Source organism: Daldinia vernicosa (assembly GCF_022497035.1).
Source record: "Daldinia vernicosa strain CBS 139.73 unplaced genomic scaffold F5Y00scaffold_1, whole genome shotgun sequence".
In the NCBI taxonomy this organism is placed as follows: domain Eukaryota; kingdom Fungi; phylum Ascomycota; class Sordariomycetes; order Xylariales; family Hypoxylaceae; genus Daldinia; species Daldinia vernicosa.
Window position 1 is genome coordinate 680396 of NW_025953917.1, and position 15603 is coordinate 695998.

General features: G+C 49.8%; 1 protein-coding gene across 1 annotated transcript; it reads left to right on the top strand.

The window, feature by feature from the left end:
• Positions 1 to 1667: 1667 nt before the first annotated feature.
• F5Y00DRAFT_222638 (uncharacterized protein) lies at positions 1668 to 15601 on the top strand (the record flags this gene model as incomplete). Its single annotated transcript, XM_048005757.1, has 1 exon — positions 1668 to 15601. A coding segment is annotated over exon 1 (13558 nt), but the record flags the coding sequence as incomplete, so codon positions are not given.
• Between the last annotated feature and the right edge of the window lie 2 nt (positions 15602 to 15603).

Sequence of the window (15603 nt, forward strand, 5' to 3'; positions counted from 1 at the left end):
AGAGTTTTACCCTGGCGAGATGAACTCTGCTGTTTTAAGATTTTCAGGGCCTAAAGGGTAATTCAGATTAGGTATTTGAAAGTCCCAACCTTAAAGACGGGAATCCGACGAATCAAGCTAATTCTCTATTAGATACGTATAGGTACGAAATAGCCTGCTTTGCCTACTGTATAATAGATTCATACTTGGAGAGCTGTCTAGCCAAAAAAGGCATCCTTGTTCATTCTAGATCTTCTATATACATACGAGAGTAGTATATAGAAATGTTACTATGAGTCTACCCGAACTTCACGTGGTCATAATAGGGTATTTATTATATGGGTTTGATTGGCTGCTCTACCTATCGCTCAAGACTGCCAAGGTAGCTATGTATGGAGTCAAATCAATTGATTCTGTTCTAATGCTGCTTCAGCTAGGTTAGTAAGTCCGCCGGCCTACTGACTAAGTAGAACGAGATAGTGCGATTTTAATCCAATGGCTTTGCCGTATGATGGGTGAAGCCACGTGTAAGTGAGAGTACTCTTGGGAGCTGACGCTCGTATTGAGTAATAAGACTTCGTTGAACTCCTACGTTGGTAAGTGCATTTATGATAGCCGATACACTCTATCCGAGAGATGAAAGCCCTTCTCCTCGCTCCTCATCGCGGTAGACTGGTTAGCATTCGCGGAGATTAGCAACCAAATCGAATAGCTAGCTATTTTCCTATGTGTTGCGATGTGCTAGAGATTAGGAACATACTATTTTCTGTAATAACCTTCTAGTAAGCCTCTTGGTTTAATGGTGAGTTGAATTCGGTTGAGTATAAGTATCCGTGGAACAGCTACAAAAACGTCTCGATTGTAGTCTTTACGGACGACCTTGCGTGCCTGTCGGCTCTCGTTTCTACTAATAGCGTGTTTTCTACAAGGACCTCTTCGAGAATAGGCCTCCATGCTCACTTCCAATGGATGAGTACACGTCGACAGTTACTATTTGAAGGCGGGGATACAGCTGGCTGATACCGAACTGTCTTAGGCATTTACCTCTAGGCATTATCAAGACACACATGTGAATGTCGCCGCTTGCCACGGTGGCCGTCAATACTGGTGACGGTGATAATCAGGCTTCCAAGACACGTATGTAGTGGACTGTATGTCTGTATGTCTAGTCTCAGCTGTACGGATCCGTACAGCCCGATTGAAACATACCGAGTAGAAACAATAAAATCAAATGTCAATGACAGCCTTCGTGCCACCGGTATAAATACATGTGGCATCTTCGGTATGAGTAGACGAATTTCCTCGGGATACACTACTGATAATCGGGTGCTACACATTTATATAGTCGAATCAAGAGGACTTATTGAATACCTAGGTAGTAAGTACCTAAATCAGCTGCTCGGCTAACGGACTCTAGCTGCAGCTTGTATGTAGGTAGGCAGGTAAATATGCTAATGCTTTCTTATGCTTTAGTGTTGTGTGGGCGGAAGAGAGTGGCAGAGTGGCCAACCTGCAGCATATTGACGTGGCAGTCCATATTAATGTCAAGATCGATTTGTTGATAGACGGTTACAATTGGGTTGATAACAGCCAGTGGTAGGACGGCATTCAGGTGTAACCCACGTGATAGCATTATCGCCGAATCCCCGCCCTGGAAACAGCTGAAGGCCTCCATCCAACTTTTTAAATTATTATGCGACAAGAATTGGAAAGAGGCGAAGGAAAGGAAAGACCTCCCCAGCCACCCCTTCATCAGCAATTACATAGGAGTGTTAGCCGCCTTATGTGGGGCTATCTGGCAGCAAAGCAACTCTTTCTCTTTATAGTACATAGTACTGCTACAGTACCATCCTTCAGCTCGGTTTTAAGTCATTTCCCAGTCCTTGATAGTTTCCTATATGTCCCCACAGTTGTAATCGGGATCTAAACAAAACATCGTTATACTCTATTTTTGGCCCGTCGCGACGGTATACCAACTTAATTAATGTACACTCTTTGTTATTAATCGTTCGAGAGTGTTTTCTGAATGGACTCGACCATACGTAACGAGTCTAATCCTGTAAGATGATGACCCGAGAGCATCATCGCCGGCGGAGCCCCGAATCCTCTCGCCGCCGGCGCAAAGAACGGCGCGATTCTAGAGAGCAACTTCGGAATCAACAAATAACACTACCTGCACCGCCTCCCGAAGAACGAAACGAACTCATACACCTTCGATCACGTGCACCTTCGCCCCTTTCATCGTCATCCTCCACTTCTTCCTCCTTGTTAAATATCTCCCGTCCCTCTAGGAGATTCGGGCTTGGCGCGTTCTTCGGTGGCGGTGGCAGTGGGCGGAAGCAACATCGTGTAAAAAAGAAGCGTAGCCGTTTTCTACGCTTTGGGAATTCTTCCTCGTCATCTGTAGGATCGGATCTTGCCTATGGAAAAGGGTACGTCGAACGGCAGAGGAGTCGCGAATTCAGCCCTCCTAGTAGCAGTGCTGGTAGGCCGCGTCCGCGACATGATCAGACGGACGAAGAAATACTTGAATTAGGAAGAAAGTTTGCCGAGATTGCTAGACAACAAAATGCCGAGGACCTTAAAGCAGCTGGGAGGAGCCGGCCGTCGACATTGGTTGGTGCTGCGGCGGCCCTGAGTCAGTTTCGTCGAACAAATAGCGGGAACTCTAACAAGGGGGTTGGAAGCTCTAAACCCCGCCTTGATGATTCTTCAGATGACTCGGAGTGGGAATCTGCTTCTGAAGACGAGTCGTCGTCTAGCGAGTTTGACTCCGGCCTTGCCTATGGCTCCTCGGGACTTAGCCTGCCTAATACTATTAACCAGCCTATTCCCCGTCGGAGTACCCCTAGCTCTTCCCGTTCACCCCGTCCATCTAAAGCTTCAGTTTATGGCCCCCCTCTCCGCCGGAAATCTTCGGTGGTCGATCCGAACCTCTTCGGACCCGTAAATTCGCTCCGAGGTTATGTTGAGGCTCCTTGTGGGTTTGAAACGGTTGACCGATCTACGGTTGTTGGATCTCCACGACCGTACGAACCCTCAATAACTCCCACAATAACCCCTAGTGAAGCTGCACCTGATCATCGCCCGTTGCGACTGGTATATCCGGCTCCGACGTCTGATCCAAAACGCTTTGATGTTTATAATGGTCCTGTCGTGTCTAGCCAGCAGGACTTGTCTGCCCCGCTTCGGCCTGCACCGGTACCCATACAACATCCAAGGCCAATAGTGCAGGTCCCTAGGAGGGTTCTCGACTCAGTGGAAACGGGCTCTGGATACACAGAGCATGCACCATCTGAAAAAGTGCCTGAGGACAATGTCGTTGCACCGGGCTCTGATCGTAAAGATGACCACAACAAGCTCGAAGAGAAGCGTGATCGTGATAATGAGCGCCGGTCGAAGCGTTCGGGCGCTGGCATCCAGGCTCGGAAGGGCGAAGAGCGTAAGAGTCATGATAATGATAACCTGCCTCCGGCTCGTAATGATCTCGCTGAATTACCTCGAGAAACGCGATCTGGAAATGGTCTAGAGTTTGAAAGAGATTGGCATTACCGGGAGATGATAGTGCCTGAATTAAAACGAAAGTCTGAAGAGGAGGGGCGTCGTCGTGATGAGTACAATGACGATAACTCTGATCACGACTTGACGCGTAACAAGCGTAAAAACGATCCAGAAGATGAGCGGAATATCGACCATGTAAAGACTTACGAAAAGGAATGCCGCGACGAAGATGGTGCCAATCGCTCTGATGTGCGAAGTTACGAACTTGTGAATGGCCCCGAGTATCCTACGCGAGAGGGTCCAATTGATCCATTTCAGTTTCAAGTAGCTGATGATGCTTTTCAGACTCCTCCTTACACGACCCCGAAACGACCCCTAACGCCGAATGTGATAACTGTAGATCGAGAACCCAATTTTTCCCCGGAACGACTTAGTCGGAGAGATTCTTATGAGCGGGAACTTCGTGATGCACATGAAATATACCAAACTGCTGAGCACGCGACAGCTCCTATAAGCGGGGTTGCGTTTGCTGCTGCCGCTGCAGCGGTGATGGCTGAAGATCGCCGTGGACGTAGTCGTAGCCGAGGTGGCGATGCTAGCTCTAGGAATAGGTCGCGACGGGATGATTCTCCAAAACGTGAAAAAGATGCTGTCCAAGAAGATGCTGACCGTTATTACCGGGAAGCAGAACTTGCGCGCAGAATCAGGGACGCAGAGATACGGGATGCCGAGCCTTCGGTTGTGGACAAGTGGAAGCAGGAGCAGCAACCGATGATTGTGGATGTTGTGTCGCCCCCAGGAATGGACCACGCGAAGAAGAAGAGCGCCTACGATGCACCTGATGCTGATGTCCGCATTGATAATGTTCTAGAACATCCTAATGAGCTTTCTCGTTTTCGAGCGCCAGATATCAAAGGTCTCACCAAGATCCCGGTATTCACGGCGAGAGACCCTTCCGCTGAGCGAGAGCGGCCAATGCTTAATGTCGTGCGGCCTACGCCTGTTCCCACACCAATCCCGGAAGGACAGCGACGCGCGGGAGAACCTCTTCCTAAGCTTGTCAAGAAGATTGACATTCCTCCCCCCAAGGTCATACCTGACGTAGTTACTGAATCTCGAAGCGAAGTAGCCCCGGCGCCATTGTTAGCAAAATCTGTCAGTTGGGGAGAGAATCAAACAAAACGCTACGTTGTGGAGAGTCCGGAGAGAGAGGATGACCCGTATTCGGGGACTAAGATTGTGACGCCTGCTAAACCTCCGAGAAGTCGGGCCGGGAAGAAGAGTCCTTGGGGATTAGGATTCATTGCAGCAACTCTCGGCGGCGGTAACAATAGAAAAGCGTCTTCGAGTACATCAGGGCAGACTACTGTCGTTGAAGCGACCGAGCCTAAGAAAGCTTCGAGGAACGGAGACGAACCCGCAAATCGTAGAGCTTCGGTCCCATTCAAAAGCGCATATGATAGCCCACCTATCCCTGGTCCCAAACCCTCCAACCTAAAGGGCGCCCAGATGCCGGGTTCATTTGCGGAAGACCCGGTTTTTACAGCAAATGTAGCCGCCGCCCTTGAAGGCAATGGGTTTGACCCCAATATCGTTATCGATGATGCGAATTTTCATAAACGCGATTCACCGCCTGGGTCGAACGACTTTAGCGTGTACCAAGCACCGTTCGTGGAATCAGTGGCCGACTTGGGAACAGTTGACGGTCCGAGGACTACCGCTTCGCAGGGTGGCCGGGAACATGGTTTCGTTATTGGGGAAGTCGAGACGCCATCTGACGGGAGGGATATCTCGTCCGATAAACCACGAATTCTTTCCGAACCCAACAGAGCAGAGCAGCACAAGCGGGACAAGGCCCCTGAACGAGATGGCGCCGAAGAGCCCCATGCTATGGTCGATGACAGTAGGGCTGCAGAGCTCTCGAGATCTGTCACAGAGGACGACTGGGATGTGCTCTCGAATAAGTACAGCAAAAAGGAGAGAAAGAAACACGAGAAAGCAGCAAGAGCTCAATCGTTGGATGATGCACCAATCGACAATAAGCCCCGAAACGAGCAAGATCTAGAGGCAGAATTCATCGCTGAAGAGGAAGACATCTCACCTAAGAAAAGGTCAAAGAAGTTGAAAAAGGCTGTCGTTGTCCAAGAGGATCCGAGACAACCTGGCATTATAGAGAACCCCAAGGCCGTAGCTCCAGTGGGTGGTTCTCAGGATGTACAAAATGTCAATACCGTGCAGATTGACACATCAGATCGTCTAGATGAGAACGACAAAGGATCTAAGCGTGATTTGGAGAGATATAACTCGCCTTCAATACCCACACCGAAGCCCGAGCCTTCGAAGAACGGACCGATGGGGCCTATTGGGGCGGATGTCTTTTTTACTCCTGACGACGAATCTGGTAGTTCAAGAAAGAGTAGCCGGAGGGCTAGGCGAGACTCGGGTGGGTCTTTTTCAAGGACGGTCTTGCCATCAGAACTTTCAACGGCAAGCTCTTACGGAATAATTGATACCGCGGATAGTATTGTCGACACCGAAGAGGAGTGGGATACGCCAAAAAAGAGCAAAAAGAAGTCGAGGCGAGATAATAGGGTATATGATTCACCACCTAGGTCTGTACCAATCTCGGAGGCTACTCTCGAAGACTGGGATTCGTTCAACGAGTCAAAGAATAAGTCCACGCAAGACCCCAGTGTTCACGACTCCTTATCGCGCGTAGCGCTTCCTGCTGAAGATCTTTATGATAGCCCGAAGGAGATGACCGAATCCGTCAGTGATATACATAGCGAAATTCCAGCCGCTACAGAAGGGGAGTTAGATATACTGAGGAAATCGAAGAAATCTACGCGTAGTTCGATTCCATATGAAGATCGGCCCTCAACGCCCCAGTCGGTAGCTCCATCTGAAGCCTCCGTGGGAAGTTCCAAGAGATCGAAACGGGATTCCTATCCTGATCCGCTGTCGACGCCGTCAAGGGCAGCGCCGGCCTCTGACGGGAGTATCGATGATTCCCGGAAGAAGAGCAAGAAAAGAAGAAGCGTTCCTGCTGATTTGCCTGAAAACAAGAACAATTTTACTGAAGGAGGGCCAACCGATAAGGGAAAGGACCGATCTGAGATCTTAGATCGTGATACTGACTCTATAGTTCCGAACCAAGCTTGTTCCGACGATAACCAACCGACTGGTACCCAGATCAGGGATGACAAGGCGGACCAAGCTAAAGTTGTGACTTCCACTCCGAGTAGTGCTAATAAAAAGGACCGCAAAGGCTCTAAAGCGGATATAGATAAAAAGAGCAGTGGAAATACAGGTTTCTTCGGCCGCTTAAGATCTTCAATAGGGATAGCAGAAGAAAAGGAACCTCTACGCAAATTGGATGAGGGCAAGAATGATCCTTTTTTAGGTAATGCCGGCATCCTTGGCGCAGTTGTCGGCTCGACGGGCGATGCCATCATGTCCCAAGAGCCCCAGTCAAATGCCACCAATGCTCCTTTGGATGAGGAACCCCAAATTGTTCTCTTCACTCCCCAGAGACAATCAACTTTATCGCGAGAAGCAGAGACTATCGACCCCGAGATTGTCCCGCGGCAAATTCGACCTGCCATAGATCCTAAACACGGTGACCTGTTACCCTTACCTCCAAGTCGCTCTGAATCTCCTCTCCCTAAGCTTAGTGATGACTTTCCACCTCTACCAGAAAGCCGTCCTGAGACACCTGAGCATGAACGACATTCGCGCGAGGCACCTACTCATACTCGTCGTCGCAGCACCCTCGAAACACCGACAAGGCCAAAAACACCTAGTCAAAGCGCGATACCCATCCAATTCTTCCGTCCGGGGCATAGGCATACACCGAGCAATGGAAAATCATCTTCACCGTCAGTGTCACCAATCACTGCTACTGTAGAATTCGGAAGCGAATCTAAGAATCGTTCCCGTCCGGCATCCTGGGAAGCCTCTCGGGACTTCAAACCCTTACTTCTTCTTCAGAGGGCCCTACGGGGATCGATCGACTTATCGAGCTCTCCCGAGAGAGAATCTTCGCCTTCGGGGTCTGAACTTCGCGAGCGAGGCTCGCCTTCATCGGCTCACCTAATTCTAGAATCCCCCGATCGAGACCACCCCTTCCGCGATAATATCTTTTCCGGGCCATTGTCATCGCCAGTGGGGATATCAACAGAAAAACCGGAAACCTCGCATGCAGCTGAGAAAACCATCCAACTTCATGAAGGTGCCTTCAAACAGCTACCTAGCGAAGCTTCATTCCACCGAAATAATAGAACGGATGGTTCTCACTTGTCACCTCTCCCTGAAGAGTCAGACTTGAAGCTTGTTGAGGATGATTCTCATAATCCTTTCAGCTCACCAACTTTCTTAGTGGCCCCTAAAATCGGAGATCAAGGTGACTCAGCCCAGGTCCTTCTCAAAGGTAACTTGGAGGATAGTGTTGCTTCAACGGAAGCAGCGATGCCTATCATGGGAGAACCAGAAATTAGGATCACATCCGATGACCGTAGCTCAAGCCAGGCCAATGAGGCTACTGTTTCCGTAGAAACACCGTACGAGCTTCTCCCCGTTTCGGACTTCTTTCCCGGAAGTAAAACGCCAGATTCGACCGATACCTTCGATACCGCTCTGAGTAACGCGGGTGATCATGGACCTCTAGAATCTAGTGGTTCGCTAGACAATGCTCAAGACGACGATAAAATACAGGAAAGGGGATTAGGCGAGATCCAAGAATCAATGGCGGGCTCGACTACTACAAAAGTTACTCCGTTCCAAGATGAAATTCTCAGTGGCATTACATACGAGCGAACTTTGCCTACCGGACAGGCTGATTCTGTACCGGCTTATGTTGCTACAAAAGATGCACTAAGGGCCTCGGAAGAAGATGTAGAGGATAATGAATCGATCGAAACACTGACGCCCGAGCAATTGCCTTTGGCCGAAAAGAAACCGGCCACTGATGAAGAACTCACTTTTAATTCTGAAGAGCCAGCCCTACCTGAGTCTAAGGTACCTGAGGTTGAAGCAAACAGTCCTACGATTAAGCTACACGCAGAGCCAGAGCCAGCGTTAGAGTCAGCTCTTATCTCATTGGATATGGTCGCTGTTGAGAAGCCTACTGCTCCTGAACCAGAGATATCCTCTACTGAGCCAATAGCAACTCCTGAACCAGTACTTCCAAGCGGCGAAGCAAGTACGGTGGAAACTGAGCCGAGCGCTGGAGAAGATCGTATCGAAAACGAGATTCCTACCATTATTGGAGTAGGGTCAGCCTCTGAACAAGAACCAGCCCTGCCCAATGCCAAGCTAGAGAAGCCGGAACAACTTGAGACAATCCCAGAGCTTTCTCCTGGTGCCTCCGAGAAAGATGAGGAAAATGAGGATATACAGCGGCCACTATTGGAGAATGAACAAGCCGAACCTGCCACCTCTGTTGAAGAGCCAACTAAAGAAGCCGAGGGGTTGACACAGGAGACCAGCGTAGAGAGTCCCCATATACCTCCTGTTGACCCGCAAATCTCTAGTCAAGATCAACCAGAAGCTACTTCACCAAAACTGCGTGATGGCCAATTAGACTCGCCCGAGGAAATTCCTACCATAGAGACGTCCGAGAAGGAGGAGAACAAGACACAAACAACAGTACCTAAGCTGGAGGACCAAGTTATTGATGAACAAATGCCGGCCACGGAAGAAGAGGGCCAGCCTCTTTCTAAATCACCGTCTCTTTCAATAGTGCGAGTCGAGGACCAGCAACCCGATACTCCGGTGGAAGGCTTCGTAGAAGCACTAGCTAGCCCGATACAAACTGAACAGCAGCCAAATCTATTCTCCGAAAGTGAATCGATTAGCGAACAAGTGCTCCAAGAAGAACCTACAAAGCACAGCGAAGTCAGTCGGGATGACGAGAAGACATCACGAGAAATGCCTTCTCCGAACCAGCCAGTGGGGCCAATATTGAGCAACCTCGCGGTTGATAGCCACGACGATCTTCAGTCTACGGTCCCTGTTCTTGGGCAAGCTGAGCAGCCGCAATTGGCATCGAAATCAGTTTTAGAAGAGACTCAATCGCTTGAGGATTCTATAAAGCCTGAAGTTTCCATTGTGGACGGAGAACAACATGATGAGCAGCCCACGTTGACTGAAACTAATCTGCAGCGCTCGGTCGAACAGGAATCAAGCGGCTCGGCATCACTAAAGGACACTAAAGTGGATGAATCACCACTGAAGCGCGATATACTTGGCGGTGAAGATACTTGGGACCGGCAAGGACCTGCGTCAACCGATCCGACCGATGTTCCGTTTTCTAAGCCCGATTGGAGCGAGAGTCCAGAGGACAAGCAAGACAAATCAGCCGTACCAATCCAAGCAGCGGAGGAAGCACCAAGTTTAACCCCGGAAATCGATAACGCCCAACTACCGAGTCTTTCTAACGAAGTGGTCAATGAAGAGGCACCGGAAATGACTCAATCACCAGAGAAACCCGGCAGCGAGAAGGGGGAAAGCAAGGAAATGAGTCAAGATGCGTCAGAAGTAGTTGACACTTCTGTAATAGCTAGCCCCAATCCGGAACCGGCGGCCGAACCAACGCCCTTTGAAGCTGATGTTAGCGAGCCTCGAGTCGTCAGCGATGTTCCCGAAATGCCGTCCCAAGACCTCGATAATGAATTGGATGCGTCAATCGCGGAGGAGCAGTCCTCTGTACCTCAATCAACCGTAGAGGATGTGCAGGAGCAAGTTATAGAACAAGCTGAGCCAATTGCGGATATTGTTTCGTCTGAACCAGATAGTTCGAGCAAAGAATCCCAAAAGAAGAGGGAGGAAAGCCAAGTGGATACCGTCGATGTAGTCGATGCACCTACATTGAGTGGAGAACTAGAATCTGAGGAATCTAAGAAATCTGTGGGGGAGCCCACGATCGTGGAGACAGACGCTGATAGCAAACCACCCCCCCACTTTCCCGCTCCCGAAGTTAACGAAGTTGACGTGACGGCTGTCACTCAGGTGGAAAATCAAGCTCCCGAGTCCAAGTCTACCCCTGGCAAGGAAGACGAGGACGAAGAAAAGCGTGGTCCTATCCAAGTCGAGACTGTCACTAACGATATTCCCCAGGAAACACCGGAAATTCTGGATGCGCGGGGTGATGCGGACAAGGAAGTAACTTCACCTACTCAACGTGCCATTGATAGGATTAGCGACGACACCGAAGTAGTTCAAGCGAAAGAAGATACTGACGTGTCGCCGACGACTAAGCAACTAGAAACGGACGAGAAACCTGAAAATATCCCTACTGATACTGAGGAAACACCAGCATCTGTTATCTTACCAGAGATATCAACCGAGCCAGGTGTTGTGTCTGAGGATACTATGCAAACCGGAGAGAATTTCGGTCTAGATCCGAATCCACCTAGCATTGAAGGATCTGAGAAGGACCAAGAAAAGCCCCAGAGCACCCAATTCCCTGGACCACTCGAACAGGAACCTATGGAGACTTCGGTAGAACCGGTCGGTGAGACCCCTGCACCTGACACAACCTTCAACCCCGACTGGGCCTCTATCAACGTACCGCCCCCACCGGATTACTTACCGGAATCCGAGGTCCATTCTCAGGAGGTATCGGACAGTTTTGGTGATGCGTCGAAGGCTCAGCAAGAACCATCTCAGGGCCAGCCGATAGACCCATTAGATCAGCTTATCCAGCATATTGAGGCTAAGACTCAATCAAATACCCTTGACGACATACGAGACGGGCCAGACCTGAAAGATTTCGACGTTGCTGCAGGTACCCAAGTGCAAGCCCCCCAAGAAGATGCAGAAGATTCAATGGAAGCCCAAAACAATCTACTAGCAAAGGATGCATCAAAGCACGAGCGCGATAGTGTTGAACAACCCTCAAGTGAAATCGCACTAGCGGCGCAAGAAAATGCGAATGCCAATTTACCTATTGAGGCGGACGCTGTCCATAAGCCTTCTACCCAGGATGAATCCCAAGTCATACCAATTCTGCCTGCTCAAGATACTCCCCCTACTGAAGCCAGCCCTACGGCAGTCCTCGAGCCGCAGGATAAAATTGAACAGCCTTCAGAAAGTTTGACAAATGACAGCGTTTTAGCAACCTCTCAAGTCGGCGAGCCAACTCGAGCCATGCCTACTAGTTCCGAGGATAATCTGTCGAACCCTCTTACAGAGCATGCCATCCTCAGCGATTCACAGGCTGAGTCCAACCCAGTAACCGAGGACAAGACTCAAAGCACTATAGAAATACTGCCAACCATTGTGGAAGAGGGTGAGAGCGAAGATCAAGACGCGCTCGATTCTACAATAGGAGCAGTGGTGCCGATGACCGAGTCAAGTACGGAGGCCCCTTCCTCAGACCTCGTCGAAATACCATCGACTATATCGCAAGATCAAACTAATATAGGTGAAGTCGCGTCAGAACCTCCCGTGATAGCTGAACCAGTGGAGTCGGTGTCTCAGCCGCATCAAGATGACCCACAGAGCCCTATAAATCAGGACAAGGGAAAGGAGAAGGAAATTAGCCAAGTACAGGAACGAGAACCCGAATCGCCCCCCTTACCAATAGAACCTCCGACCGAACAGCCGCAATCCCCTACTCCCGAGAGCAGTCAACCGCAAGATGTGATGCCTTTGGATCCACCCTTGGTTCAAGAGATTAAGACGGAGCCACACCTGACTGAGCAAGCCCCGCCTGGCCTATCCGATTTACCTACCCCCGGAACGAGCAAGACCGCGACTGGCACATTAGATATCTCTCCTTCTACAACGAAAGAGACTGAGCCACGAGCATCGGATGTTACGGGTACAACCGTCCATTCTCAAGACTCCGAGCAGGAACCAGGAGTTCAAACAGACAAGGCAGGTGACGATATGTTGATAATCAGGCCTGAGATCGCCCCAAGTGGAGAAGTTACAAATGTCCAGGACCAGGAGAAAACTCGACAAACCAATGATCTAACTGAAAACGCTATGCTAGAGGAAGAACCCGTGGCTGAGCCTGTACGCGACGACGAAAGCCTGGGGAAAGTGGTCACGCCCAGGCCAAAGAAAATCAAAGAAGGGAAAAAGCGAGGAAGCCAGTCAATCTTCCAAGACGATATGACATCTATACCAAGCCAAGAAACTACCGATTCCGCCCCAAGTATTCCAGCAACCGCCGACGAAGTAATAAATCCTACGAAGAGCGCTATACCTATAATTAGCGAAGAGCTTTCTCTCCCGCCCTCGGACAGAGTGGACGAGCCTACCGAAACCGCAATTACGATAGTCCAACAAGATGATTCTAGATCTCCCACAAACAATCAGTCTACCGTAGCCAATGCTAAGGAAATTGTAGAGCTGGAGCCTAGGGGCTCCGAGAGCGTCTCTAAGGAGGATAAGGAAGGTGAAGAAAATAAACTAACCCTTCTAGATGACAACCTATCCGAGCAAATTCCAGAGCAGGCGGCCAAGGAAAGTCCAGTGGTGCTATCAACAGACGAACAAAGCGAGATTCAAGTCCCAGCTCCTACAGAAACCTCGACGGAAGGAAAATTGGATGAACCTGTCTCTCCCAGGAAGGATAAGAAAGAAAAGAAAGCCAAGGGAGGCAATTCCCACGAGGAGAATGCCGCCCAAGTCGAACGGAGTCAAGTGTCTATGGATACAACAGACGATAACGAATGGACGGATGTTGGCAGATCTATCCCCCAGCAAAGTCCCGAAGGTGCAGACATTATTGATCCTGGCCCTATTGAAAGTAAAGAGACAGAAGTCAAGGATGTTGGTCGTTCACATGATGTACAGTCACAAGAACAAAATCAAGCAGAATTTGAGTCTGCAGCTCAACCAGGCATAAGTGAAATTGCAGAGACTGAAAACTTAACACTCGAGAACTTAAAGGACGAAAAGGTTGAGGAGGCGGCTCCTGCTAAGAAAGGCAAAAAGAACAAGAAAAAGAAGCGCGCAAGTCTACGACAAGATGAGGCAATTTCACAACAAGAATCAGCTCAACTCAATAGCGATCTAGCAGCTAGTACGTCCGCGATCGAGCCGGTCAATGCAGAAAAGCTCTCCGTTCCAGAAAATTTAGCAGATCAGGACGCCGCAGTTCTAACATCTAGCCAAAAAGACGATGAGGAGAAGGAGCCAAGCACCCAGGAGCCCGAACTTGAGGCCGAGATTCTAGCCGAACCGGAACCGGATTCCATCCCCCAGCAGCTAGAGTCGCCTATGGAAGTCATATCAACCGATGTACCACCCGATGTACCTCTTACGAGCATTGAAGATACGGTTCCCATTGAAGAGAGTCCCTCGACCGGCTTGCCCGAAGCACCAGTTGAGTCCACCAGTATCGAGGAGGCTCCGATTGTAAATACACAGGATAATAGACTTTCTACCGAGAATATTCCTACAGTGGCACCACCCCAGATTGTCGAGGAGCAGGTTGAAAGGGGCACGTTATCAGAGTCTGACATTCCTCCATCAGACCAAACCCCTGCCGAAAATATTGCCACTATCCCTACCTCCGAGGAGCCCAACACCGAAGATACCGCCCAGTCGGAAGTCGTCCAGCCAGAGACCGTTAGCCAGGTGCCGGAAGAGCAGATCAATCTTGTTTCCTCAACTCCTTCGCGAGGGGAGCCGGTGTCCCAGGGACCAGTCCAGTCAGACGAAAAGCATGAGATCCTAGATCCTATCGCTTCCGAAACTCCGGCTGAAGTAGTACAGCTTAAGGAGTTCCCTGAGTCAGAAAATTTACAACCAGCAGAATCTACCCAACTAAAGGCCGTAGTATCAGGAGAACCTATGCAAACCCAAGATTCGCCAAAACAAGGGCCTGCACAATTAGAGGAGCCAATAGCTACGGAGGAACCGTTAAACCAGGAAGAACTACCCAAGCTAGAAGAGCTTGCTCAACGAGGCGAGTCCGAGCAATTGGTTTCTGCGCCACATAGTCTTTCGGAGGTAGAAGCACCTGCACAGCAAGACCCGGTACAGCCTGAAGAGTCTACGCAACGCTCAGAGCCGGAGTTGCTAGCTCAAACAGAAGAACCTACACAGCTAGGAAGTTCCGTAAACCCGGTCCAGGAGCTCCCCGTCATCTTAGATGAAACTGAGTCTACGCTGACAAAGAAGTCTAAGAAAAGCAATAAGAAGAGAGTTAATCATACCGATCCAGAACTCGCAACAGAAAGCACGCAGCTAGTTGAGACTCAACCTCAAAAGGAGTTACCAAAGCAGTCAAGAGAGCAGCCTGTGGACCAACGTGCTGAGCACCGGGCGAGCTGGGGTTTCTTTGGGGGGCTTACCGACTCATTCAAAAGTCTCCTGAGTATACAAGAGCCTACGACGGCCTCGAAAGACAACGAAAATACAGATCTCCCCGAAGTGCCTACAAAATCAGAGTCCAAGTCAGGGGAGAAGGAAGCCAGTCAACTTGAAGCGGAACCTACACCAAGAACCGTGCCCTCATCAGAACCAATAGAACAATCCCAACACCTCGATAGTCAGCTAATCGTTGATGATACGTCCACAGTCGCCACAGATGCTGTACCCGAAGACGCCTTGCCTGAGGTGGCTACAAGTAAAAAATCCAAGAAAAAGAAGAAGAAAGCAAGCCAGGTCAGCCAGGAGCCTGAGTCTAGCGCTACGGCCCCTCTAGAATCACAAGCACAGCCAATCTTTCCCGAAGAGTCTCCCATACAAGAGAGCCAGGAACAACTCGACGCTTCGCCTAAGGTAGAACATACAACAGCCCCGAGGGGGGAAGAGAAATCCAGAGAAGATCCCTCTCAATCTTCTGGTAGCAAAATGTCCAAGAAGGAAAGGCGAAAGATGAAAAAATTAGCCGCTCTAGCCGCCGAGCTGTTTCAGCCCGAACCTGACTTGAAGGTCAAGGATGAGCCAGCAGTGCCTAAAACAGTGCCAGGCCCCTCAGAACCACCCCCGGAGCCAGTAAATCCAAATTGGGAAGTGCAAAATGCCCCTATCACGAATACCACATCGACGAGTCTTCAGGAAGAGGGCTTACAGTTGCCAACAGTAGAGGCTGAATCCTCGATCCAACCTATCCAAGGGCAGGTCGGAGATCTTGCTGAAAAAATTGGTGAAGAAATAGGT